This window comes from Chiloscyllium plagiosum, unplaced genomic scaffold (genome assembly GCF_037043375.1).
Source record: "Chiloscyllium plagiosum isolate Xiang-an unplaced genomic scaffold, Cpla_swu_hap1 HiC_scaffold_18, whole genome shotgun sequence".
Classification (NCBI taxonomy): domain Eukaryota; kingdom Metazoa; phylum Chordata; class Chondrichthyes; order Orectolobiformes; family Hemiscylliidae; genus Chiloscyllium; species Chiloscyllium plagiosum.
Window position 1 is genome coordinate 41,850,372 of NW_028270156.1, and position 27,701 is coordinate 41,878,072.

Sequence of the window (27,701 nt, forward strand, 5' to 3'; positions counted from 1 at the left end):
CCTCGGCATCCAAAAGCATTCAACAAATTCTGTACAGAACCTAACATTTGGAACAAAGGATTATTAGGGACAAAACAATGCAACAGTGAAACAAAGCACAGAATTTCACCTGTGGATGGATAGAAGTAAAAGCAGGCAGGGTTTTGTAGAATAAGTATAAAACCATGGTTAGACCACACATGGAGCACCGTGAACAGCACTGGTCCCCATTTAATGGATAGAGAAGCACAAAGAAGACAAAAACAAATAAACAGGTGTTACATTCCAAAAAGGTCCAGGAGACCAAAGTGTTAAACAGCAGGAGCTTTATTTTGGATATGTTTACCAGTAGCAAGGTTAGACTAATCTGTTGTCTATCCAAATTGGCTGATGATGTCATCATTACTTCATGTGATCAGACTTTTACAGTGACAGTCCACCATACCTGCACAAATGCCCAAAAAATAGAGTATCAGAACCAACTGAATAGGCTGAGGTCTTTTCTACTAAAAACAGAAGCTTACAGGTGACCCAATAAAGTCCAGAATTGAAAATGTAGTATCATATATGAATTCAAGGTGGTAAATGGTACAAAATAAAAACAAACATTCAGCACCACATTATTTTAAGTTCTTTCTAAAGTTGTATCGATGCTTATATAGAGTAAAGTCTTTATTGCTAAATCCCTACTCAGATTATAACACTACAGGGTTAACAAAGTAATTATGAAAAACAAACATCCAAAAGCATGTCATACTCCTGTAACTATAGCTATGTAGCCTTTTAGTTTATGATGAAATAAATCATGTTTTATAACTAGATTTTATTTCAATAGACTTATTAATAAGTTATCAAAAGATACATAGCAACAAGTGTTTATATTAAGGAGATGCCAAGATACATTCCACAGATGAGTTTCTCCTAAGTCTTTCAACTGGCAATTAGCAATGTTCCATATCATTATAATATTGCCTATTACAATGTTAAGGTGATTGCACAACTACCTAGCGCAGACTACAAAGCTAGATTTCTAGATATACTTGTTGACTAACATAGCAATACTATCTATCACACAACAGCAATTATAAATCAAAGGGTATACCGATCTTTAAACTGTTCCACAGAATCACTAAGTGCTGCAGCACAGATGGAAATCACTAAACTAGTTTTATCCACCAGACCTTTGAACAGAATATCTATTGGACTTCATTTATCTCATGATATAATGGTCAATTTTTACTTAAAATATTTTGCCACCATGGTTTTGAAAGCTGATTATGAGTTCTGCTTCCACAACTGTTTCGAGAAGAACATTCTTGCCCTAAATAGAGTGTAAAATAAATTTCTCTCATTTATTTGATGCTGATAACTTTATGGTTTTAATAAGCAAGCAACTGACCCTTCAAGTCTCTCAGACCTTTTCGCACCTCTATCAGATTTCCTTGCGGTCATACTCTCAAAATGGAACATCAACTTCTCTAATTTCAACAAAACCAAAGCTTTTCCTCTCTGACATCACCATTGTCAATTTCTGATACATTCCATTGACATTTTTCGCAAAAATAGGACATGCAAACTTGAGACACAAAATTCATACTACCACTTAATTAATGATTTCAACCTGTTTAGATTCATGCAGAGTCATAGAGTCCTACACCACAGAGACAAGCCCAGACTGGCCCATACCAACCGAAATGTCCATCCATGCTAACTCCATTTCCCTATACTTGGCCCATATCCTTCTAAACCTTTCTTAACCCCTTTTATTCTTTCCCCTCTAACCTTAAACTGAGGTCCTCTTGTCCTTTATTCCCCAACCCTGAGTGTATTCACCCTATCCATGTCTTTCATGATCTTATATACTTCTATAATATTCCCCGCTCAGTCTAGTACGCTCTAAAGAAAAATGCCCTAGATTGTCCAACCTCTCCCTATAATTCGGGCCCTTGAGTCCTGACAACATCCTTATAAATTTCTTCTGCATTCTTTCCAGTTTAATAACATCCTTCTTACAGCAAAGTGACCAAAACTAAACACAATACTCCAAGTGTGACCTCACCAACATTCTGTATAACTGCAACAAAACTTCCCAACTTCTATACTCAGTGCCCTGACTGATGAAGGCCAGTGTGCCAAAAGCCTTCTTCACTGCCCTGTCTACGTGTGACTCCACTTTCAGTGAACCATTTAACACTATCTTTTTTAAAAATTTAATTCATTTTTCAGTGTTGGTCTTCACTGACATGGCCAACATTTATTACCCATCTACCAGCTGACCTGGTGGTGAACTAACTTCTTGAACCTTGTAGTCCATTTAGTACAGGTATGCCCACAGTACTGCTAGGGAGGAAATGTCAAGAGTTTGACCCAGAAATGAATGAAGAATGGCAATTTAGTTGCAAGTCAATGTGGTGGGGGAGGGAAACTTGTAGGTGGTGTTGCACTCACGTATCTGCTGTCCTTGCCCTTTGAGATGGTAGTGGTGAGAGTTTGGAAGGTGTTGCTTAAGCCTTTGTGAATATCTGTAGTGCATCTGTTGCTGTTGTGTGTTTTGGTGGAGGAAGCAAATGTTGTAGCTGTGGTGTCAAACAAGATGCTTTGTCCTGAACTGCATCAAGCTTTTTGAAAATTGTTGGAACTACATTCCTCCAGCCAAACAGTTAGAATTCAAACACAGACCTGACCTGTGCCATGTAGATAATTGATAGGTTTTAGGGAGTCACTCCTACTTTTTGCAGGATTCTTAGCCTCTGATCTGCTCTTGCAGGCACTGTATTTATATGGCTAGTCCAGTGCAGTTTCTGGTCAATGATAATTCCAGGATATTAGTAGTGGACAATTCAATTATGTAGTTGCCATTGAATATCAACTGGCAATGGTCAGATTCCCTCTTGGAGATGATCATTCCCTGTTCATCATGCGGCTTCAAAGTATTAGTACCAAACTAAAGTTACCAGAACCCATCAATTAAGACAGAGCTTAAGCTCTGGAACAAGTATAATTTTATCAAAGGCAGGCAGCAAGGAATTGAGCAGGATAAGTCAAATCTGACCAGTAAATTATTTTGAGACTGCTCGCATTTAAATAGAGGGTTATTTCTTCTTTATCTTTGATAAATCATCAGGGTTGAAGATGACTTTCTTCCACTCCAGAACTGGTTGAACAATGGTTGAATAGTCTAATTCTGGAGCTGCAGACTCTGCCACAAGGAGGGGGCAGCTGGTGTTTGATAAGGTGGGTAGATGGGATGCTCTGGATTCTGCACGTTGTTCACACCATTTGTGCTAGCCCTCCACATGCTCTACCTGGTGATGCTCAAAGTGACTGGCACGTTAGCGGATGCTTCTCCATTCCTGAAATGTCAGACTTCTCCACTTCCTGATGCTGCCTGACTTGCTGTGCTCTTCCAGCCTCCTGCCTGTCTACTCTTCTCCATTATGTACATTCTAGGGCAAGCAATTCCCACGTGTCAGTGGGGATGTTGCATTTGTTTAGGATGATGTTTAGGGAGTATTTGTAGCGCTCCCTGTCCCCTCTTAGCGATAGCTTGTCACTGTGGAACTCCCAAGTAAAGCACTTGTTTAGAGAATCTTATGTCAGACATGTAGACAGTATGGCCACCCATTGTTGCTGGTTGTGAATGACCAGCGCCTCGATACTGGGGATAGTGGCTTGGAAGGAGGTACTTATGTTTGCATTGTCGAAAAATGTGGTGCTGGAAAGCACAACATCCAAGGAGTTGAGTCAGCACTTCGGGAATAAGTCCTTCATTATGTTGTCATGCCTATCTTGCCAGTGGGTTTGCAAAATTTAGTGAAGGCAGTACTGGTGATTACTTTCCAGGGATTTGAGGTGTACGTGGTCCATGTTTCTGGTGCATAGAAGCATGTGGGGGACCAGAGCTGCTCTGTAGACCATGAGCTTGGTGCTAGGTTTGAGGTCTCATACTTCAAACACTGTTTCACAGGTGTCCAAAGGCTGCACTGACACACTGGAGTTAATGCTGGTGGAGAGCTTCATCGAGTTGGGGTGGAATGTTGTGTCAAGGAAGATGGAGAAGAGTGTTGGTACAATGACGCAGCCCTGCTTGACCCCAGTTTGCACTCATATGTAATCTGCAGTGGATCCATTTGAGAGGATCATGGCTTGCACGTTATCATGAAGCAAGTGGGATGATATTAAATTTCTGCAGGCAGCTGAATTTGAGGATATTCCACAATTCCTCATAATTGACAGAGTCAAGGCTGTTGTGAGATTGAAGAGGGTCATGTACAGAGGTTGGTGCTGTTCCTTGCACTTTTCTTAGATTTGTCACACTGAAAGATTTGTGGATGTTGTCAATAAAGCAGTGCTTTCCAAGCTTTTTCCCTATTGTAACCCCATTGTGAATCTGCAAAATTGTTCTAACACCTTGGTGAAATCTCAGAGGATGTGAATGTTAAGGGGAAAAGCTAACAGAGCAGATGATGGTGGGAGTAAGAAGATCTGAGGGAATTGGGAGATGACAGCCAAGCTTTGTGGTCACTAAAGGTGTCTCAGAACTCAGAACTGTACCAAAGTCTCAACTCACAACTGCACTCTGGATCACAGCCCACTTTGGGAGGTTCTGCTCTAAAAACATGATCAAGCTTCTTCACAAAATATCATTAGCAAAGATGAGAGCTATAAACTACCAAAATGCATGGAACAACAAAGTAAGCAAACAGCAATAATTATGCTTTAATTCTTTAAATTTGTAACAGTTATAGATTTAGTAATCCTTCTTAAGAAAGAAGAAATGAATGTCTGCAATTACTGTGCAAGACTTCATTATCAAGTGCACTGGTTACAGGGAGAAGAAAGGAGGACTGCAGATGCTAGAGATCAGAGTCGAGAGTGTGGTGCTGGAAAAGCACAGCAGGTCAGGCAGCATCAAAGGAGCAGGAGAATCGGCATTTCGGGCATAAGCTCTTCATCAGGAAGTCAAACTCATTAATCCAGGAGCATAGAGGGATGAAGGTGAGGCCTTTGCTGAGGACTGAATGTTCATCCTCAGTGAGGGGGAGGTCTAGGCGGAAAGCAAAAACACAACAGGGCTGGGAGCTAGGACCTGGGGTAGGGCTGGAGCTGGGAGTGGGGGCGTGGATTGCTACCTGAGTGGGTGCAGTTATGGGGTGGGGAGTGACATCACCAACAGAAGTGACATTCACCATCTGGTTGGAAGTGGGGCCTACGGCGGTGCCTGTGGGGCGGAAATGTTGTAACACATGACCTCAGCGACATCGTCAGCTGAGTTTCAGTGAGTGAATCCCTAATGGCAGAAGTGACGTCGGCGATATAATCAGCAGTGTTCCAGCTAGTGACATCTCTGGGGGCAGAAGTAGCTGCGGCAGTGGCAACTGCAGGGCCAGAAGTGATGTGCAGAGTAGGTATTGCGGCCGTGGCCGCGGCAATGGATCTAGCAGCGGTTGCGGAGGGGTTTGCCTTCCCGGCAATTGCAAAGGCGGCGTGGTCAGCAGTGGCTGTGGTTTGTGGGGTGGCGGGAGCAGAAATGATGTCGTATTTAACCGTAGCAGTCATGGCTTCAGTGGCTGCATAGCTATTGGCGTCTGGGCAGATCCAGAGGCCAAGAGAAGGTTCTGGAATGGTCAAGGGAGCCTGAGTATTGAGATAGGTACATGAAAGTTTGTTTAACTTACATTCTTTTATGTCTGGTATGGTGGAGAGAAAGCGTTTGTTAAGCGTGTGAATTCTACTAAGGATGTAAAACAAGCAGAGTCCTTTGCAGGTCTGGGAGAGTGTGGCCCTGAGCTGAGGCAGAGCTGACTGCAGGGAGATTAGGTGGAGGTGCATGGCAACGAGTATGGAGCAGAGGATCCAGAAAGAGAACCATTTCTGAAGGTTTCGGATTTGTAGTACGTACTGGTTGCCCTGTTCAGGTCCAAATTGTGTTGGTCTGAATTTAGTCTGGAGTACATGCGTGATCAGTCAGCTCCGTAGGCAGGCACTGAGGAAGGAGATGTGGCTGTGGTAGCGAGTCTGCTTCAAGTTGTGACTGAAGAGCTTCAGGGCAGAGGAGATGACCTGAGGAGTGCAGTGAGAGAGAGATTCCCTGAGATCCTTGCAGAGAGAGGAGGAGAACTTGTTCAAGGTATACATCCCTGGAAAAGGCTTATGCCCAAAACGTCGATTCTCCTGCTTCTCAGATGCTGCCTGACCTGCTGTGCTTTTCCAGCACCACACTCTCTGCACTGGTTAAAGCTTCCTTAATCGATTAGAGATATGAGTGCCACCAGCTGAGCAATTCAGGGTTCCAGGTTCAAGTTCCCTGATGGCTTTATATGTTGGTCAGTCACTCACATTCTGATTTCCATGGCCACCAGCCATTTATATCTGGATGGTTGGTTAAAACTGGCTTAAAAGACACTCCAACTATTCTCAACCTAACCAAAGAATGAACAGACAAAGTCTCAACAACTGACAAAGAAAAAGAGAATGTCCTATGTGCTGACTTTAGTTGACTGATTGTCACTGGTTCAGCCAGCCCAAAAATACATATTCTTGCCAAGTGATCTTCCAGAAGATGCCATAACTCTGCATCTACTATCCTAACCCAACCTTTGAAGGATATACCCTCAGCATCATTGCCAGGTTAAGTGTTAAAGCCTGATAGTAATATGATTGGCAATTTCTTGGCAAGTGCAACAAATCAAACTTTTTTGGATGACAAACTTTAAATGTTGCAGCATATAACACGTGACATGCCGTGATCACAATCCAATAAAGAACCATTCAGGATGTGCTAATTATTTTATCACCCATGTCTGTCAGTGTGGAAACCAGTGTATGGGCTTAAAACACTTGTTCTACATCGCAACCTGCGCAAAATTTCTATAGGGATTACTCTCTCATCTTTGCGGCACCTTACGTCAAGAAGCTCTTAGATGATTCACATGAAATTGCAAAAAAAAACCAAGCTGTTCACAGGCTCAGTAGAACAAAACTGCTGAGGGAAATAAAAGAATATGGAAAATTGATTTTAAAATGCTCCTCAAACAGTAAATGAATGTATTTACTTGAGCCTTTTGGTGACCAAATATAGTGGGATATTCAGTTATACTACAAAAATTACATGATTTATTTGCAGCACAGAAATAGACCATTCAGCCCAGCAGCTCCATACAATGTTTGTGTTTGATAGAAACTTCTTCCCACTTTTTCTCATTTGACTCCATCAGCATGTTGTTTGCTTCATTGACAAATAAATATAGGGAAAAAAATCTCATTGCCAAACCATCTACTGAAAGAGATTTTTAACTCTTTACCATGAATACTCACCACTGACTCCAAATCTTATGAAGTATCAGAGCATCAGGTCAAACATTGGAAAGAAAACCACCTTAGTTAGCACCTATCACTGGCTGGTTAAGCAATTCTCCTCCATGTTAAACACAAATTAAGAGAAGCACTAAGGATGGTAAGGTCACAGAACGTACTGTGGTAGAGGACTTCAAAGTTCACTACAAGAGCAACTCGGTAACACCACTTCAGACAACAGTGGCCAAGTCCTGAAGGACATAGCTGGATCTACAACGTGTAGTGAGCAAAAAAACTATTCATCTTCATTAATCTACCTGTCACAAATGTGTCTGTCTATAACAATATTGGTAGGAGTGACCAACAGACAGTCCTTGGAGTGATGATGTCCCATCTTTACTTTGACATCTTCTGTCATGTTGTGTGGTACTACCATTGTGCTAAATATGATAGATTTTAAATAAACCTAGCAATTCAAGATTGTGTATCCATGAATTGCTACAGGCCATTTAGCAGCAACAGAATTGCATCCAATCTGAATAAGTAACCTCGGAGACTAATGTGTTCGCCATCCTACTATCACCAATAAACCCTCACTGAGGAAGAGTGCAGAGGGGAGTATGACAGGAGCAGGATCAAACATACCTTAAAATGAGAAACAAGGTATCAACCTGGTGCAGATGAAACACAGACTACTTGCATATCAAGTAACAGAAGCAGCATATGATGTGTAATCCCAAAACCAAAAACAAAATCAAATCAAAGCTCTGTGATCATGCCACAGTTGTGAATAGTAGTAGACAATTAAACAAATAACAGGAGAAAGAAGCTCCATAAATATTCCTATTCCTCAACGTGGAGAAACTCAGTAGATCAATGCAAAGACAAGGCTGAAGCATTTGGATCCACCTTCAGCCAAAGGTGCCGAATAGATGATGCATCACTGCCCACTTCTGAGGTACCAATATACAAAACAACCTCAATTATCCAAATTTCAGATTATCCAAACAAGATCTCAAAGTCCTGTAAAAACGCTATCCATTATCCAACCAATCTGTTATCCAAACTCTCAGTTATCTGAACAAAATACTCCTTGCCCATCTCGTTGGGATAATTGAGGTTGTTCTGTAACAGATGCCAGTTTTCAGCCAATTCAGTTCACACCACATGATTTTAAAGAATAGCTGAAGACATGGGATATAGAATAGGCTGTAGATCCTGACAACATTCAGATAGTAGTAATGAGGTCTTGTGCTCCAGAATCAGCCACAGTCCAAGTCAAACTTTACAGTACAGTTTCAACTATCTGACATCTAGGTTGGCATCTATCTGACAACCGGGTAACATGGCACAGAAGTAGGCCCTTCAGTCATTCAAGTCTGCTCTGCCTTTTAATAAGATTGTGGTTGACTTGGCTGAAACCTTAAATCCATATTCCTATCTATCCCTGATAATCCTTCATCCACTTGCTTATGAAGAATCAATGCCTTCAAAGTATTCAAGGATTCTGCTTTTGCCATTTTTACAAGAAGAGTGTTCCAAAGACCCATGGCTCTGAGAAAAGAAAATTGCCTTATGTTATAAATCGATTACACCTTATTTAAAAGTGATCCATAGCTTGAGATTCTCCTATAAGGAGAAACATCCTCTCATATTCAATCTGTCAAGAACAGTCAGGATCTTAAATAAAAAGGAAATGCTGGAGAAACAACCCTGACAGCATCCATGGAGAGGGGAACAGAATTTCTTTAGGATTTTGTATAATTCACTCAAGTCTCCCCTTACTCTTTTAAACTCCAGCAAGTACAAGTCTAACCTGTCCAAATTTTCCCTCTAAGATGCCCATTCTTGGAAATATTCCTGGTATCAACATGGTAAACATACTCTGAACTATTTCCAATGTATTTAAAAACTTATAAAAGATGGCCAATATTGTACACAATATTCCAAATGTGGTCTCACCAAAGTCCCCTATAATGGAGGCATGACCTCCATGTTTTTGTGTTCAATTCTCTCACAAGTCACAGTTCTATTAGTTTTCCCAATTACTTGCTGTACTAGCATTTTAGCCTTTTGTGACTCATGCCCACAAGGAAACACAGGTCTCTCTAAATTGCAGAATTTTGCAATCTCTCACAACCTCCATAACAAGAACATCCTTTGTTAGATAAGGAGGCCAAAACTGTATTCCAGGTTTGGCCTCACCAATAAGTGCAGTAAGACATCACTGCAACCGACTTACAGCTCAACCTTCCAACCAGCTTTGCGTCATCTGCCAATTTTCAGCTATTACATTTAGTTCCCTCATCAAAATCATTAACGTATATTGTGACTAGCTGGAGTCCTAGTACCAATCCCTGTGGTACACTACTAGGCACTGCCTATTCATCTCAATACATTACTCCAATTCCATGGGCTTTAATTTTACATATTAATTTCTTATGCAGCACATCTTTGAAAGCCTTCAAAAAATCCACATAAACCACAATCACTGGCCCCCACTAATTAACTGCACTAGTTACATCCTCGAAGAATTCTAATAGATTTGTCAAGCATGATTTCCTTTTTGTAAACCCATGCGGACTGTTCCTTATTCTACCATTGTTTTCTAAGCTCTCTGCAATAAAGTCTTGATAATGGATTCGAGCATCTTTCCCAATACCAACCAGACTCATTCATTTTTAATTTCTGTTTTTTTCTCAACCTTCCTTTTTAAATAGTGGGGTTACATTAACTACCTTCCAAACTGTTCCAGAGTCTAAAGAATCTTGGAAGACGACCACCAATGCATCCACTATTTCTCAGACCACTTCCTTAAATATTCTGGGATGTAGATCATCAGACCCTGGGGATTTATCGGTCTTCAATCCCATTAATTTGTGCAACACCATTTCTCTACTAAAAGAGATTTATTTTAGTTCCTCCCTTTCACTAAACCTGTTCCCCATCTTTTCTGGTATGGTATACATGTCTTCCTTTGTGCAGATTGAAGCAAAGTATGAACTTGCTCCACCAGCTACTTCATTGTTCCTCATTCTAAATTACTCAATTTCTGAATGGAAGGGACCTACTTTAGTTTTTTTTTGTCGATATATACCTATAGAAACCTTTAGTCAGTTCTTACGTTCTCTACAATCTTACTCTCATATTTTATTTTTTTCCTTCTTAATCAATCCTTTGGTCCTCTTTTGCTAATGTCTAAACTGTTCCCAATCCTTTTAAATATTTTCTGAACCCTTTCAAGTTTCACAACATATTTCCGAGTTTTGACTATATACATATTCAAAAATGCCTGATGTCTATTTACGTTAAAACATTTTCTTTGTTGAAAAATAGTTTTGTAAAGTCCATACCAATTAGCAATACAGATGGTTCAGACTCCTATAGCATAGCTCAGACCATTCAGCCCATCAAGCTCTTTGAAATAGCTACTCAACTAGTCGCACTCCCCTGGTGTTTCCCCACAATACCGTAATACGATTGTCTACTGTTGTTTTGCTCCTGCAGTTAGAGTAAATTTTAGTGTAATATCATGTTTGCATACTGAGGAAGGGAAAGAAAGGAAATTGAAAAGAAAACATTGATTGGGCATTGATTTTACTGCATCTTTTGGCCCACTGAAGGCATTATTCCAAATGTTCCATTTAGTAATATGAACTGATTATCGACATCAAGCTTCAAAGCCAGCAGTGCTCTGCTTAGAAAGTGTGTTTTTCAAGCACACTACCTTGCCCTGGATGGTACTAAGCTTCTTGAGTTCTCAAAGCTGCACTCATTAGGCAAGTGGAACATATTTCATCACACTTCTAAATGTTGGATAATCTTTGGAAAGTGACGAGATGAGCTACTCACCTCAGAATTCAGTCTCCAACTTACACTTGAAGCTGTAGTATATTTGCTCATTTAAATTTCTGGTTAATGGTAAACTCTTAGGATGTTGTTGGAGGACAATAAAGAACAACATACAGTTGAATGTCAAAGGGAGATGATCAGATGCTCATTTGGTGTAGATGGTCTTATGCATGCGAGTGCTTTTTGCTACTTATCAACTTAAACCTGAATGTTTCCTAGGTTTTACTGCATACAGATATGGACTGCTTCGGTATTGAAGGAATTCCAAATGGTATTGAGTAAACATCTGTAAACACCCCACATCAGACCTTACGACTGAGGGAAGGTCAGTGATGAAGCAGCTGAAGATAGTTGGGCCGAAGACACTACCCTGAGGAACTCCTGCAGAGATATCATGGAGCTGAGATGTCTGACCTCCAACAACCACGACTCCTAGTTGCTGCTTCTGAGGGTGAGAGGCAATGACACCTTAGGAGAATCCAGCTAGCGACCAAGTTAGTGGCACTGCAGATAAATAAGCTGTACCAAGGGAGGAAAGGAGAGGGAAGAAGAAAACAGAACAGCACTTATGATAAGGGATTCCAAAATCAGGAAATCAGACAGGCATTTCTGCAGCCATTGTTGTGACACCAGGATGGTGCTGAGATGAATATTTAGGAATGCCTTTGGAATGGGTGATCAGCCAGAGGCCATGGTTTAATGATATGGATAGAAATGAGAATAAGTATTGAAAAAATATTTCAGGGAGCTAGGTAGGAGATTGAAAAGCAGGACGTCTAAAGCAGTTGGATAAAGATTACTCCCACTTCCATATGCAAGTGAACTTAGAAATAAGAAAAATGGAATGATTGAGTCATTGAATATTTTTAAGGCATGATTCTCATTAAGCAAGGAGCTAAAAGATTATCAGGAGTAGACAGGAATGTGAATTGGAGTTTACAAAAAATCAGCCATAATCTTATTGCATATCAGAGTAGGCTCAACGCCCTGAATGGCCTACAACTGTTCCTAATTTGTATGCTTATATCTTTGTACATAGCTTGTTATGATCCCAGTTGATGTTATTACTGGGCAAATCAGATCCCAGAATGAAATCTAGCTTGGTAGGTCATTTATTAAATTATTTAACAAGGCTTTTTTTAACTACCCAAAGAAAAAGGTTTATTACACAAAAAATAGATTAAAATAAATCAAACCATTTACTTATAACACAATTTGTAAGATTTAAAACACACAGTAACATATAATCCCATCTATCCTATCATCATCACTTTGTAGTACTCAAACAGCAGAACAAGTTCCCTTCTCCATCACAACTAATCAGCTCAAGTGACACTTCCAATTCCTTGTCTCAAGAGTTTGATAGCTTTTTTCTTCATTAAGCATGCAATTGAGCTTAAACTTTTCTCAGTTTCAAACATTCCTTCAGTGTTCTAACCAAACACATCTGGTCCAAAACTTTCCAACTAAAACCCTTACACTGAGGTAACCCATTTCATAACTATTCTGAACTCTCCTTTCATCAAGAGAAACTGTTACTTACATCTAACTTCCACCAAGATATCTGCGAATTGAAACAAAAGCACTCCAAACTGTAGAATTTTCCACAAGAAGATCAAAAATTAATTCTTGTTTGTTCTAAACCAAAAGGAAGCTAATGCTTGAAATGTAAATAAATTCCCATTACCGCACTCTCATACAGATTTTTAAAAAAGGCTCCAGAAATACTGACAAGTTAATCATTAAATTACTCCATACAAAGACTAACGCCCACATGGCACTGGTGAAATAATGGCCTCATCTTTACAGAGGCAAAGAAAGGAGATTCCATAGAGACAGTAGGGGAAAAGCAACTGAGTAACATACTCATGCCAAATATTTCTTATATAAGAAGCCTGATATAACACTAGGTACTTCTCTTGCTAATTGACTGCCAGCTCAGAATAAAAAGAAGAGCTTAATTGGAGCATTAAGAACTAGGATTGGAAAATATAATGCCTAATTGCTCCACTATCCATTGTGATAGGAGAGCCATGTTCATAGTTTTCAACTGAATTTAATTACGTCATAATCTGAAGGCATATATAAATCAAAGTTAAAGTATTTCTAGTATGGGTGAATATAAACATGGTTGGTGATGAAATTCATTTTTTGTGGCAATACTGCATGTAACCAGAAGCTGTATAAATGAATTTCAAAATGCCACTAAAACACTAATTGGGAAGAAATTGTGTATTCATACCTACAGACCTCAAAATATCATGCAGTAAGACCTAAGATTAACTGGAGTAGACTCCAAAACGTGACTGCAAATAAAACAGAATTAGATTAAGACGACAGAATTAATTATGAAATAATTGTTACAAGACGCACTTAGAAGATATTTGTCAAAATGACAAGAAAGAAGAGCTGGGGATCAGTATAGGTGCAGATGCCAAAAACAACATAGAACAATTTCAGTATATCAATAACAAGGTAGAACCTTAAAAGATGGCAATGTCAAGGAGAATGTATCTGAGCACAAGCAGAAAACTTCACAGATTTATTTTTTGAAGTACTAAACAGATAAGAATACATTTTCTTTGCTTACTGGATGTTGCAATATTCAAAACAAGTTGAAAGTGCTTAAACCAGTAAGCTGTTAAAAGAGATAAGAGAGAGTAGACATGTGAAATGCCAGCACAATCACAGGAATGTTACTAAATGCTGAAATGATACCATGAGATGGAAAACAAGCCAACAAAGATCGATTTTCAAAAAGAGAACACAGTCCACTCAGATCATTACAACTTATCCATTATTACTCCCAAAATATCCATTATTAGAAGCAAACTAGAATACCGCCTATATGACAATAATCCAATAAGGATCTACATCACTTCAAAAGATAGTAAATCCCACCCTGCAATCTTCAATGCCTTTTCTGATGGATTAGCCATGGTAAATGCAGGATTACAGGGAAAGGGTGGGGGCCTGGGTCTTAGTGGAATGTCCTTTGGAGACTTGGTACAGATTTGATGGGCTGAGTGGCCTCATCTGCACTGTAGGGATTCTATGATTCTAAAGTTAGTGTGGAAACATATTGTAAGATTTTGACACAAATCGTATTTTTTCATGCAGAGGGTCTTGCGTGTTTGGAATGAGCTGCCAGAGGAAGTGGAGGAGGCTGGTACAATTGCAAAATTTAAAAAGCATCTGGATGGGTATATGAATATGAAGGGTTTCAAGGGAGATGGGCCAAATGCTGACAAATGGGACTAATCAGTTTAAGATATCTGGTCGGCGTGGATGAGTTGGACCAAAAGGTCTGATTCCATGCTGTACAACTCTATGGCTCTATACTGACTTAAGAAAATAAACCAATTGGCATTTGTTAGGAAATTGCTGTCAGATTGTCAGCAAATAGAGTTGATAGGATTTTAGATGGTGACATGTTTCAGAACATATAACTTCAGATGGAGAAGGAGGAATACCACAAACACAGAATTACATTAGTCGGGCCAGATGGGACCTAAGGCTGCCAGAGGAAGTGGTGGAGGCTGTGACAATTACAACATTTAAAAGGCATCTGGATAGGTATATGAATGGGAAGGGTTAGAGGGATATGGGCCAAGTGTTGGCAAATGGGACTAGATTAATTTAGGATCCCTCATCAGCATGGGCAAAGGGTCTGTTTCCATTTCTATGACTGCTAATGGCCTCAATTGGTCCTTATGCAAAGGAAACCAGTATAGTTGAGCATATGACAGGCAAGCAGTGACACCGTTAATGTTGAAAATATTAACAGGACAGGACAGGAGTAAATGGCATTACCATAACTGTTTGAGTAACACTGAAAGGGGAAAATACAGAAAAGCGAGTAGAACTGGTTAAGATTCGTATCTTATCACTGACTAGTTGGCACAAAAGGGATTTAAGGGATATCTTTAGTTTGTACCTTCCACTGAAATAAGAAGTAAATTTACAGGGTGCATGGCTACAACTGGTCAGTATAGTGTATTTAGATGAAGCTCGTGGCATTGGCCAGTGATCATGCGTCTTGTGCATGAATTGTGTGTGCAGGGTCTCAATTGCACAGCTGTCAAAGTAGATTGATGTTAATGAAGTATAAAGTTTTTGGTTATAATTAAGTTAAAAGAGATCATGTTTCAGCTTCATTAAGATATTTTCTCCACTGTATATCCCTAAATAAAACAAGGAAAAACCAAATGGAGTCTTGGCTTACTCGTGCATAGGAAGGAGGAAAGTCTTCCTGCTTCACATACCTTGGACGTTTTATTGAAACATGCAGTACAACAAATACCAGAGGTGCTTATTTCAAAGTTTTCAACATTTAACGTTTCGGTTGTCATTCAGAAAATACTTTTCCGGATTTATGAAAACCAGCTAAACTTATGCTTCAGAATAGTAAATTTCTCATAATAAAGACCTGTCCAAGAAGGATGAATTGCACCTATATTGGAAGGGGACTAATATACTGGCAGGGAGATTTGCTAGAGCTGCTCAGGAGGATTTAAACTAGTAAGGTTGGGGGGTAGGACTCAGGGAGATAGTGAGGAAAGAGATCAATCGGAGACTGGTACAGTTGAGAACAGAAGCAAGTCAAACAGTCAGGGCAGGCAGGGAAAAGGTAGGACTAATAAATTAAACTGCATTTATTTCAATGCAACGGGCCTAACAGGGAAGGCAGATGAACTCAAGGCATGGTTAGGAACATGGGACTGGGATATCAAAGCAATTACAGAAACATGGTTCAGGGATGGGCAGGACTGGCAGCTTAATGTTCCAGGATACAAATGCTACAGGAAGGATAGAAAGGGAGGCAAGAGAGGAGGTGTGTGACTTTTTGATAAGGGATAGAATTACAGCTGTACTGAGGGAGGATATTCCTAGAAATACATCCAGTGAAGTTACTTGGGTGGAACTGAGAAATAAGAAAGGGATGATCATCTTTTGGGATTGTAATATAGACCCCTTAATAGTCAGAGGGAAATTGAGAAACAAACTTGTAAGGAGATCTCAACTATCTGTAAGAATAATAGGGTGGTTATGGTAGGGGATTTTAACTTTCCAAACATAGACTGGGACTGCCATAATGTTAAGAGTTTAGATGGAGAGGCATTTGTTCATGTGTAAAAGAACATTTTCCGTTTCAGTATGTGGATGTACCTACTAGAGAAGGTGCAAAACTTGACCTACTCTGGGGAAATAAGGCAGGGCAGGTGACTGAGGTGTCAGTGGGGGAGCACTTTGGGGCTAACGACCATAATTATATTAGATTTAAAATAGTGATGGAAAAGGATAGACCAGATCTAAAAGTTGAAGTTCTAAGTTGGAGAAAGGCCAATTTTGACGGTAGTAGGCAAGAACTTTCAAAAGCTAATTGGGGGCAGATGTTCACAGGTAAAGGGACAGCTGAAAAATGGGAAGCCTTCAGAAATGAGATAACGCGCGTCCAGAAAAAGTATATTCCTGTTAGGGTGAAAGGAAACGCTGCTCGGTTTAGGGAATGCTGGGTGATGAAAGAAATTGAGGGTTTAGTTAAGAAAAAGAAGGAAGCATATGTCAGGTATAGACAGGATAGATCGAGTAAATCCTTAGAACAGTATAAAGGAAGTAGGAGTATACTTAAGAGGGAAATCAGGAGGGCAAAAAGGGGTAATGAGATAACTTTGGCAAATAGAATTAAGGAGAATCCAAAGGGTTTTTACAAATGCATTAAGGACAAAAGGGTAACTAGGGAGCAAATAGGGCCCCTCAAAGATCAGCATTGTGGTCTTTATGTGGAGCCGCAGAAAATGGGGGAGATACTAAACAAGTATTTTGCATCACTATTTACTGTGGAAAAGAATATGGAAGATATAGAATGTAGGAAAATAGATGGTGACACCTTGAAAAAGTCCATATTACAGAGGAGGAAGTGTTGGATGTCTTGAAATGCATAAAGGTGGATAAATCCCCAGGACCTGATCAGGTGTACACTAGAACTCTGTCGGAAGCTAGGGAAGTGATTGCTGGGCCTCTTGCTGAGATATTTGTATCATTAATAGTCACAGGTGAGGTGCCGGAAAACTGGAGGTTAGCTAACGTGGTGCCACTGTTTAAGAAGGGTGGTAAGGACAAGCCAGGGAACGACAGACCGGTAAGTCTGATGATGGTGGTGGGCAAGTTGTTGGAGGGAATCCTGCACATGTATTTGGAAAGGGAAGGACTGATTAGTGATAGTCAACATGGCTTTGTGCGTGGGAAACCATGTCTCACAAACTTGATTTGAGTTTTTTGAATAAGTAACAAAGAGGATTGATGAGGGCAGAGCCATGGACGTGATCTATATGGACTTCAGTAAGGCGTTCGACAAGGTTCCCCATGGGAGACTGGCGAGATCTCATGGAATACAGGGAGAACTAGCCATTTGGATACAGAACTGGCTCAAAGGTAGAAGACAGAGGGTGGTGGTGGAGGGTTGTTTCTCAGACTGGAGTGCCACAAGGATCGGTGCTGGGTCCTCTACTTTTTGTCATTTATGTAAATGATTTGAATGCGAACATAAGAGGTATGGTTAGTAAGTTTGCAGATGACACCAAAATTAGAGGTGTAATCGACAGCGAAGAAGGTTACCCCAGATTACAACAGATGGACCAATGGGCTGAGAAGTGGCAGGTGGAGTTTAATTCAGATTAATGCGAGGTGCTGCATTTTGGGAAAGCAAATCTTAGCAGGACTTATACACTTAATGGTAAGGTTCTAGGGAGTGTTGCTGAACAAAGAGACCTTGGAGTGCAGGTTCATAGCTTCTTGAAAGTAGAGTTGCAGGTGTTTAGTATGTTTTCCTTTATTGGTCAGAGTATGGAGTACAGGAGTTGGGAGGTCATATTGCGACTGTACAGGACATTGGTTAGGCCACTGTTGGAATATTGCATGCAATTCTGATCTCTTTCCAATCAGAAAGATGTTGTGAAACTTGAAAGGGTTCAGAAAAGATTTACAAGGATGTTGCCAGAGTTTGAGGATTGGAGCTATAGGGAGAGGCTGAACAGGCTGAGGCTGTTTTCCCTGGAGCATCAGAGGCTGAGGGGTGACCTTATAGAGGTTTACAAAATTATGAGCGGCATGGATACGATAGATAGACAAAGTCTTTTCCCTGGGGTCGGGGAGTTAGAGGGCATAGGTTTAGGGTGAGAGGGGAAAGATATAAAAGAGATCTAAGGGGCAACTTTTTCACATAGAGGATGGTATATGTATGGAATGAGCTGCCAGAGGAAATGGTGGAGGCTGATACAATTCTATAAAGAAACTCATTCTGGAATAGTTCAAATGTGAAAGACTAATTGGATTCAGGACTTAAACATATTTCAAATAATTTGCAAGATCCTATGGAGGCACAGAGAGAAGTGTCAGCACAGAACGAGATATATCAAGCAATTATCAGAGACTCCATTGGTGATGTTCAATTTTTCTAGAGGAAAGCATGAATTTCAGAGAACTCTTCAGGTCTTTTGAAGTTATTAAATAATATCTCATTGCATTACTCCAGCAGCCTGATCAAAGTGTACCCCTCAGTCAACTGCAAAGAAGTTGGAACTTTCAAATGGAGCTTTATTGAAACTAAGTTATCTTGTAGGAATGTGTAATTTTTTGTGACCTAACATGCTGTCTGATTTGATTTGACTTATTTATTGTCACGTATACCTAAGTACAGTGAAAAGCTTCATTTACGAGCAGTACAAGCAGATCATAGTAAAGATATACAGATCATAGGGTAAAATAAAAACTGAGACAAAGACATATAGGTTACATCTCAAAGGGCCTAGGCAAACTCAACATCACACACAGCTTTGCAGACTCTCTAGTGAGACACAACCTGAAGCTTTTCTGTTCATGCAAGCAGTGACTTTGAGGCAAGGCACTCAAAAGCGTACATGGATGGCAAATGACACAAAATTAGACAAATTAGATTTGGCAATTTAGGAATAAGTCAAGAGATGCAGTAGCAAATATTTAAACAGATATTCTAGAAAGCACAGAATAGATACATTTCAACACTTAAGGAAAATTCTTAGCAACAGACCTGTCGTTTGTGGCTAACTAAAAAGATAAAAGGTAATAAACTCGAAGAGAAGACATATAATTGCACAAAGATAGCTTGCCGGTCAGAAGATTGGACATAATATTAAAAAGCAAAGAATGACTAAAAGATTAATGAGGAGGTAGAAGTTACAATACAAGAGAAACTTAGCCAAAAGTATAAGAACAAATAAGAAATGTTTCTTCAGATATTTGAAGAAAAAGGAAAGAGTTAACAACATTAGTGTTGGTCCTATAGAAAAGGATTCTGGGGAATTGGTAATGGATGATAAAGAGATGGCAGACAAATTGAGCAGAATTTTGCGTCAGTCTTTCCTGAAGAGGAAATAAACAGTATCCTGAGAATCACTGTAAATTAGGGATTGAAAGGAAAAAGGAAGTTAAAAAATTACAATTGTCAGGGACGCAATACTAAATAAGTTGCTGAAACTACAAGTTAATAAACTTCTGATGGATTGCATCCTCCGATCTTAAAAGAAGTAGCTGATGAGATAGTTGAAGCACTGGTTTTACCTGTCCAAATCTCATTCGACTTGGAAAGATTCCTTTGATTGGAAACTAACTAATATAACACCTTTATATAAAAAAGGACAGAAATAGAAATCAGATGATACATACTGCTGCTACTTTGTCAGTTGTGAAGGGAGTGAATGCTCCACGATGTTGTGTCAATCAAGTCAGCTGCATTGTCTTGGATGGTGTCAAGTTTCTTGAGTGTTGTTGGCGTTGCACATATCCAAACTAATGGAAAGTGTTCCTTCATATTCTTTACTGTGTTAGACAGTAAATTACTTGCCAAAGGACTCTTAGTCTCTGACCTGCTCTTGTAGCCCACAATATTAATATGGCTAGTTCAGTTCAATTCTGTGTCTGATCAATGGTAACCTCAGGACATTTATTGCAGTGGATTCAGGAATGATAACGCTTCCGGATGTCAAAGCACAATGGTTAGACTCTCTTGCTGGAGATGGTCATTGATTGGTATGTGTGTGCAACTGTTCTTTGAAACGTACCAGCCCAAGCTTGGACGTTGTCCAGTTCTTGTTTCATTTGGACACAGACTGCTTCACTATTTGAGAAGTCACAAATTGCAATGAACATTGTGCAAGCATCAGTGAACATACCCACTTCTAACTTGATGATGGCATGAAAGTCATTGATGAAGCAACTCAGGATGAGGGGGCCTAGGACACTACCCTGAGGAATTCCCACAGAGATGCTCTGGAGTTAAGATGACTGACCTCCAACAACCTTTGTGCCAGGTATGACTCCAACCAGTAGACAGTTTTCCCTGATTTCCATTGACTCTACTCGCATTCAAACCTGGTCATGATGTCAAGGGTAGTCTTGTTCATCTCACTTCTGGAATTCAGTTCTTTGTCCATGTTTGAAACAAAGCTGTAATGAGGTCAGAACCAGAGTTGCCTTGGAGGAACAAACTCAACTTCAGTGAGCAGGGTTTGGTAAGCAGGTGGAGCTTGATAAGGACAACACCTTTCATCACTTCATTGATAATTGAGAGGAAATTGAAGGGGTGGTAATTGGCAGAATTGAATCTGCCCTCCATTTTGTAAACAGACATCCCTGTTCAATTTTCCACATTGTTTGAGGATGCCGTTATTCCAACTGTGCTGGAACAGCTTGGGAATGGACTGACTGGTCTTTACAATATCCAATGCCTCCAGTCATTGCTTAATATCATTTGAAGTGAATCAAATTTGCTGAAGACTAGCAGTTGAAAGATCTGAGGATCTTTGCACGAATCAAAATGGATCAGCCAACTGGATGAAAGGGCTGAACAATAGTTGTAACAATCTGTTACACCGATGTGCTGTGCTCTCCCTTATTCAGAATGGAGATATGTGTGGAGCCTACACCTCCAGTGAGATGTTTAATCCTCCATCACCATTGGATATGGCAAAACTGCAGATTTTAGATTTGATCCATTGGTTTTGGATACACTTAGTCCGTCTAATCACTTGTTACTTGGCACTCAAGTAGTCTTGATTTGTAGCTTCACCACATTGACACCTAATTTTAGGTATGCCTGATGCTGCTCTTGGCTTGCCATCATGCACCCTTCAGTGAACCAAGGCAATCCCCTAGCTTGATAGTAACATTAAAGAAAGAATATGTTGGGTCACAAGTTTGAAGATTATTTTAGAGCACAATTCTACTGTTGCTCATAGATGTCCAGTCTTGAGTTGCTAGATTTATTTGAAGTCTGACCTATTTAGCACAGCAATAATGCCATGCAACACCAAGTAAGGTATCTCTCAATGTAAAGGACTTGTATTTAAAAAGGACTGTGTGGTGGTTGGCTCTTGCAAATAGTGTCAAGGACAGATGCAATTCCAGCAAGCAGATTGGTGAGGATAAGGTCAAATATATTTTTCCCTCTTATTGACTCCTTCACCACCACCTGCAGATCTGGTCTGGCAGCTTTATCCTTTAGGAGTTAACCATCTAGTCAGCAATGGTGCTGTCGAGCCACTCTTGGTGATGGATGTTGAAGTCTCCACTCACAGTACATTCTATATCCTTGCCATCCTCGATGCTTCTTACAAATACTGTTTGAAATGTGCATTTGGGGGGATCCAAGATGGTGGCAAACTAAAAAGAGCTCTGCACCACATTACAAGCGGGACAAAGTCCTAACCCATCCTACCCGCACCACCGCGATATCCTGGGACTCTGGAAAGGTTGTGGAGTCCCAAGAAACCGTTATAGAACAACTTACCTTTGTTTTCGCTGTCCAGAGATGCCGAAGAAGGGAGCAGGTACGTCAGAGGCCGGACCCACGCCCCAGCCTGCAGGATCCTCAGACTCTATTTCCTACCAGGTGCTGGTAAAGGACTGGCGAAATTCTGTGATATGTTGGGGAAGCAGATAGAGGAGAACCTAGCCCTGATCTCTATCATGCTGCAGAAACATGAACAGCAGCTGGGAGACCTGGAGAAAAGGATGGAGGTGGTAGAACGTAGAGTGACAGTGGTGGAAGCTGATACAGATCCCACCAAGGATAGAATCCAAGCCCTGGGGACACAGGTCTATAATTGGCTTGACCAGGTTGATGACCTCGAGAACAGGGCAGTAGAAAAAATATCTGGATCGTCAGTCTGCCAGAGGATAAGGAAGGTGAGCGGCCAGTCGAATTTATTGAGGACTGGTTGCAGAAATTCCTTAGCGTGAAGGCTGGAATTCTTCCATTCTTCCTGAAGAAGGGCTCATGCCCGAAACGTCGATTCTCCTGCTCCTTGGATGCTGCCTGACCTGCTGCGCTTTTCCAGCAACACATTTTCAGCTCTATATTGGTTATGAGGAATCTCTCAATAAAGTTACTAGAGAGTGTGTTAAAGGCACACACGGGAGGTTTGTAATCCTCGAAGCCCTGATAAACAGGGAAGAATATGGTGTTTTAAATGTTTATTGCCCTTCCCTCAAGGTTCTGGTAGATGCGTTCTCTAAATTGATCAGTCTCGAGACTCGGCATTTCATCATAGGGGGAGCTTTTAATTGTCTCATGGATCCCACGGTAGACAAGTTGCCCAAAAGCCCCCAGATACCCTCTGTACAAACTAAACAATTATTGCTTCTGTGTGATAGGGTTGTTGGGTGTCTGAAGGCGTCTCCATCCTACAGGCAGGGATTTTATGTTTTTTTCCAATCCACACAGATGTCACACCAGGATTGATTTTTTTCTGACCTCCATGGCAACCCGGGACTTGGTGGCATCTTGTACAATTGATAATATTACCATCTCTGACCACGCTCCAGTGTACCTGTGGGTTAAGATTAGGGACTCTATAGAGGCACTGACGAATGGATCCCTTTATCCTTAAATATAATAAATTTGTGGAGTACTTCTCTAAGGTGTTTCGGGCACTCCTAGACATTAACTCAGGCTCGTTAGTATCCCGTCCCTCCTTTGGTAAACTGCCAAAGCCTATTCCAGGGGGTTAGTTACCTCCTACCCTGCCAGTAGGATGCGACAGAAGGGTGAGTAGCAATGTCTCCTCCAAGCACGGTTGAAGGCAGCCAAGAAGGTTTACTTTGACAGGCCTCACTGGCCAAGCTACAGAGGATTACAACGCTGGACTTGCATTGAATTCCGTGCTCACGCTGACAGCATAAAAGGAACTTACTTTCGCAAAACAAGGGTTTTATGAGTATGGTGACAAATCAGACAAGTACCTAGCATATCTTGCCAGGAAAAGCAGTGCCCCTCAAGCCATTATGTCGATTAGGGAAGGTGCTGGGAACCTATTATGTGATTCTAAAATAATTAATGCAGCATTTCAGAGATTTTACTCTGAAATTATGCTAAACTGAGGTTTGTGAGGAGGGGCGGGCCAAAATAGAGTCCTTTTTCAAGGATCTGGACCTTCTAGGTGTGACCCTCGAACAACAGTCTTTTCACAATCCCTCCTTATCAAAGCAAGAGGTGCAGGAGGCTGTGAAACAGCTTCAGAATGGAAAGGTGCCCAGTCCTGACAGACATCCCAACAAATTTTATCAGGAATTTAAGCATATTGTCAGGCCCGATGCTCAACATGTTCAATGACTCATACACTCACGATCATCTCCCGCCATCTCTAAGAGAGGCCAATATTTCACTTATTCTTAAAAAAGGGAGGGTCCTAGAGGACTGTGCTTCTTGCAGGCCCATTTCATTGTTAAATGTTGACTTTAAAATCCTCTCTAAGACTCTTGTGTTAAGGCTGGAAAGTGTGTTACCTTTTATTGTTAAAGAGGACCAGACTGGTTTCATAAAGGGCTGCAAATCCTCCAATAATGTAGGGAGGCTGCTTAATGTCATTCATGTGTGTCAAAAACAGTCAATACAGGGATTGGTGATTTCTCTAGATGCAGAGAAGGCATTTGACGGTGTTGAGTGGCTATGCCTTTTTAATACTCTAGAGCAGTTTGGCTTGGGCGAAGCTTTTATAAGATGGGTAAAGGTTCTCGAGAGTGACCCTCTCACTGCGGTCATCACCAATGGGGTACGATAAAGCAATTTTAGTATTTTTAAGGGCAGCCGACCTGTCCTGTTCACCATTGCTTTTTACAATGGTGGGGACAGGTCAGCCATTCGTAGGGATCCCAATAGAGAAGAATCTTGATTATCCGAATATCAATTATCCGAATTTCGGGTTATCTGAAGAAGATCTCAAGGTCCCAATAGAAACATTACACCAAAGAGGTGTTTCCAACACTGATGGCGTCTTTTGTTTACAAAGATTAAAAGTGAACTCGACTTACTGAAATGCTGCCGAGAACAGTCCTGGACATCGATGGGAGCACAGGCACCATCTCCAAATGACTGACCACCCGCCCTCCCTCCCTCTCTCCCCACACTGTGCCTGGAGTTCTACACAGGGGTGTACCCTAAATCCTCCTTCCCCAGATAAATTCTCCAACATTGCCCTGAGGGCAAAGGTGGAACTTGTCAAAAGGTTGCAGTCAAGTGTTGTGTGAGCGCGTGCGCACATTTTTTTGAGACTCACCCCCAAAGGCAACCACAGTCTTGTTGTTGGTGTCCAGTCCAACTGCCCCGATGTGGGGGGGGTGGAGGAGCTGACAGGGGGCTGCCAGATGGGCAGGGTGGCTGGGTCAAATGGGGGTGGAGGAGCATGGACGGGCGGCGGGACAGGTAGGTTGGATGGGTGCAGGGGTGCGGACAGGGGCAGATTTGGAGAGGGTTGGGCGATGCAGGTGGGGGGGCAGATGAAGGTTGGGGCTGGATGGGTACAGGAGTGGGGGGGGCGGAGTTGGGGGGTTGGGGGTTGGCAGGATTGGACTGGGTTCGGGGCGCAGACGGGGGCAGATGGTGTGTGGGGGCGGAAGGGAGCGGGGCAGGAGACGAGGGCATGGGGCAAGGGTGGGGACAGCAGCTTGCGTGCAGTGTGCTATTGCCTCGTCTCCTGACTGGGGAGCGGACTGAGCAAGTGCTCGCTGTGTCAATCCCATTGAACTGATGTTGGGGGGTGGGGGAGGCGGGATGCAAGAGGCTTCGGCAATGCTGCAGGTCCCTTACACACAAGTGTGTCGCTGCTCAGAAACAAACCCTGAGACAGAGAGAGAGGGTGCAAGGCAGGCTGAACGAGGAAAAAGGAAACTTCAGAAAACTCTGAGCCCCAGAGGAGAGGCAATGAATCAATTAACCGAATAATCAATTTTCTGAACAAAATACAACCCGTCCATCTCATTCGAATAATCGAGGTACCTCTGTACATCAGCTCTCAATATATATTGAAGTGGGGTCAAAATTATGTAAGATTTTGTTGTATATGGATGATGTCCTCATTTTTTTGTCAAATCCAGCAGTTTCAGAGTCTTGCCTAATACGATGCATCAGCTCTTTAGGCACCTTTTCGGGGTACAAGATTAATTTTGCAAAGTCCGAGGCTATGCCTATGGGTGGTCTTACGAAGGTGCTAGGTCTTGAGGGTGAATCCCGATTCCCATTTAAGTAATCACAGGAGAGTTTTATGCATTTGGGCATATTCATCACTCCAGCTCTTGATCGATTATTTAAAGCTAATTTTGTTCAATTATTCGACAAAATCAAACAAATCTTCAAAGATGGGAGGCGCTTCCCGTCTCAATATTACATCGGATAGCTCTTATTAAAGATGAATATTCTACCCCATTTGTTATACCCGATACAAATGTTCCCCCTAATTTTCGATAAGCAAACGCTCAGGAGACTAAATGGCTCATTCAATTCTTTTATCCGGCATCGTAAGCGGCCCTTTATTAAATTAGCTAAAGTGGATTTCCTGAACATTAAAAACTATCAACCGAGCTCGCTTTTATCTTAAGTGAGTAATTGGGCTTGTGGGGACCCTCTTTCAATATGGTTAGATATTGAAACCTCTCAGGCAAGGTGCCGCCTTACTACCTTGCTGTTTTTAGACAAAATGAGGACAGTTAGGGAATATTGCCATAACCCAATAGTTGTCAATACTGTTAAAACAGGGAGGGCAATTCGGCAGACGGAAGGCAATATTGTCAAAACATCTTCGCTTACACCTATAGTGGGTATGCCGAGTTTTCAGCCGGGGATGGTGGATTCAGGATTCAAACATTGGGCATCTAGGGGTGTGTCTTGCATGGGTGATTAATTTGAGGGAGACACAAGGATGCCTTTTGGTCAGTTAGCGCAGAAATATGAGCTATCTAAAAGGAACTTCTTTCGTTTTTTGACTGATCCCCACAAATCCGACAAAGAGAAGATGATGCTCAGCACTAAGAGTACACTTTCTGTCAGCACTCTACATTATCAACTGAGGGGCAGCCCCTCAGATGAGTTCGATCGACTCTGCAGGGTGTGGGAGAGACATTGATGTCTCCTCAGAGGCATGGGAAGATATTTAGGAAAACGCAAGAAAGATATCAATTTGCAATAGGACCCATGCTTTACAGATGAAGATTCTCCACAGGGTCCACTTGGCTCCAGATCATTTGTCAAAATTTAAACCAGGAGTGTCTTCAACATGCCCCAAGTGTAAAGTTAGTACGAGCACTCTTACCCATTGTCCCTGGTCCTATGGCAGGTTTCAAAAATACTGGAGTGCTGTGGCAGGTGCAATGGAGGGGATTTTGGGTTTAAGGGTGGAGAAGGATCCGATCTCTCGTCTTGTTGGCCAGCCCAGTGTATTCCCTATAGATGCGCATAGGAAAAAAAACGCTTCAACATCCTCACTTTCTGCACAAGAAAGAATAGCTTGATAGTTTGGGTGTCTGAAATGCCTCCGGGCCTGTCAGGTTGGTGAAAGATTGTTATGGAGTATATCCCCTTGGATTTTCTTACAAATATGGTACACCACAAAGCAGAATTTCTACAAGACATGGTGGCCCTTTTTGGAATACCTGGACACAGATTTGTCTGCCACACTAATAAGGGCTTTTACATAACCTTAACAATTGTGCTTTACGAGTCCAATATCCAGACAGGGGGGGAGCTGCGAATGTATGAATATGTGAAAATTAATGCCCTCAATATTCGAGATGTAGTGTTTTGTTTTGCTGAGCTGTATTATTATTTATTAATTTGTTAGTTATTATTTATTTAGTTAAGTAGTTAGTTGCGCTTTTTAAAATATATTTATATATTTGTACATGAGGGCAGTTTCGGTTTAAACCTTTTTGTGTTCTTTCTTTGTATTGTTTTGAATTGTTGTTTGTATTTGTTGTAATATTAAAAAATCTATTTTTCAATAAAATTTTTAAAAATAAAATGCACTTGGGTTTTTAAAAGGGGTAAAACCTAAGTTGCACGGTAGTAAATTAATTGTCCATTTTATGCCATTTTTAAAGAATAACTTTGTTACAATTAATAGAGTTATTTTCTGTTAATGACAAAACTTGCTGTGAATTACTTCTGTCCTGAATAGCAATCTATTTAACAAACTGATCATCTTGGTCATTTAATTGGGTACTCACACACTTATGTCAGCTTGTGGAACAGTGGGACTAGTTTATCA

The 27,701-nt window shown here is 41.1% G+C and overlaps 1 protein-coding gene across 13 annotated transcripts in view; it reads right to left on the reverse strand.

Annotated features, from left to right (window-relative positions):
* Nucleotides 1–27,701, reverse strand: part of stk33 (serine/threonine kinase 33) — a 168,508-nt gene that overhangs the window by 97,735 nt on the left and 43,072 nt on the right. Inside the window, exon 4 of one of the 13 annotated variants that reach the window (XM_087996539.1) lies at nt 326–424. The exons of the other annotated variants lie outside the window; for them this stretch is intronic. Within the exon in view, the coding sequence (XP_087852665.1) occupies nt 326–382 (57 nt within the window). The 5' untranslated portion in view covers nt 383–424. The remainder of the gene's footprint in view (nt 1–325; nt 425–27,701) is intronic. 13 annotated transcript variants of the gene reach the window in all.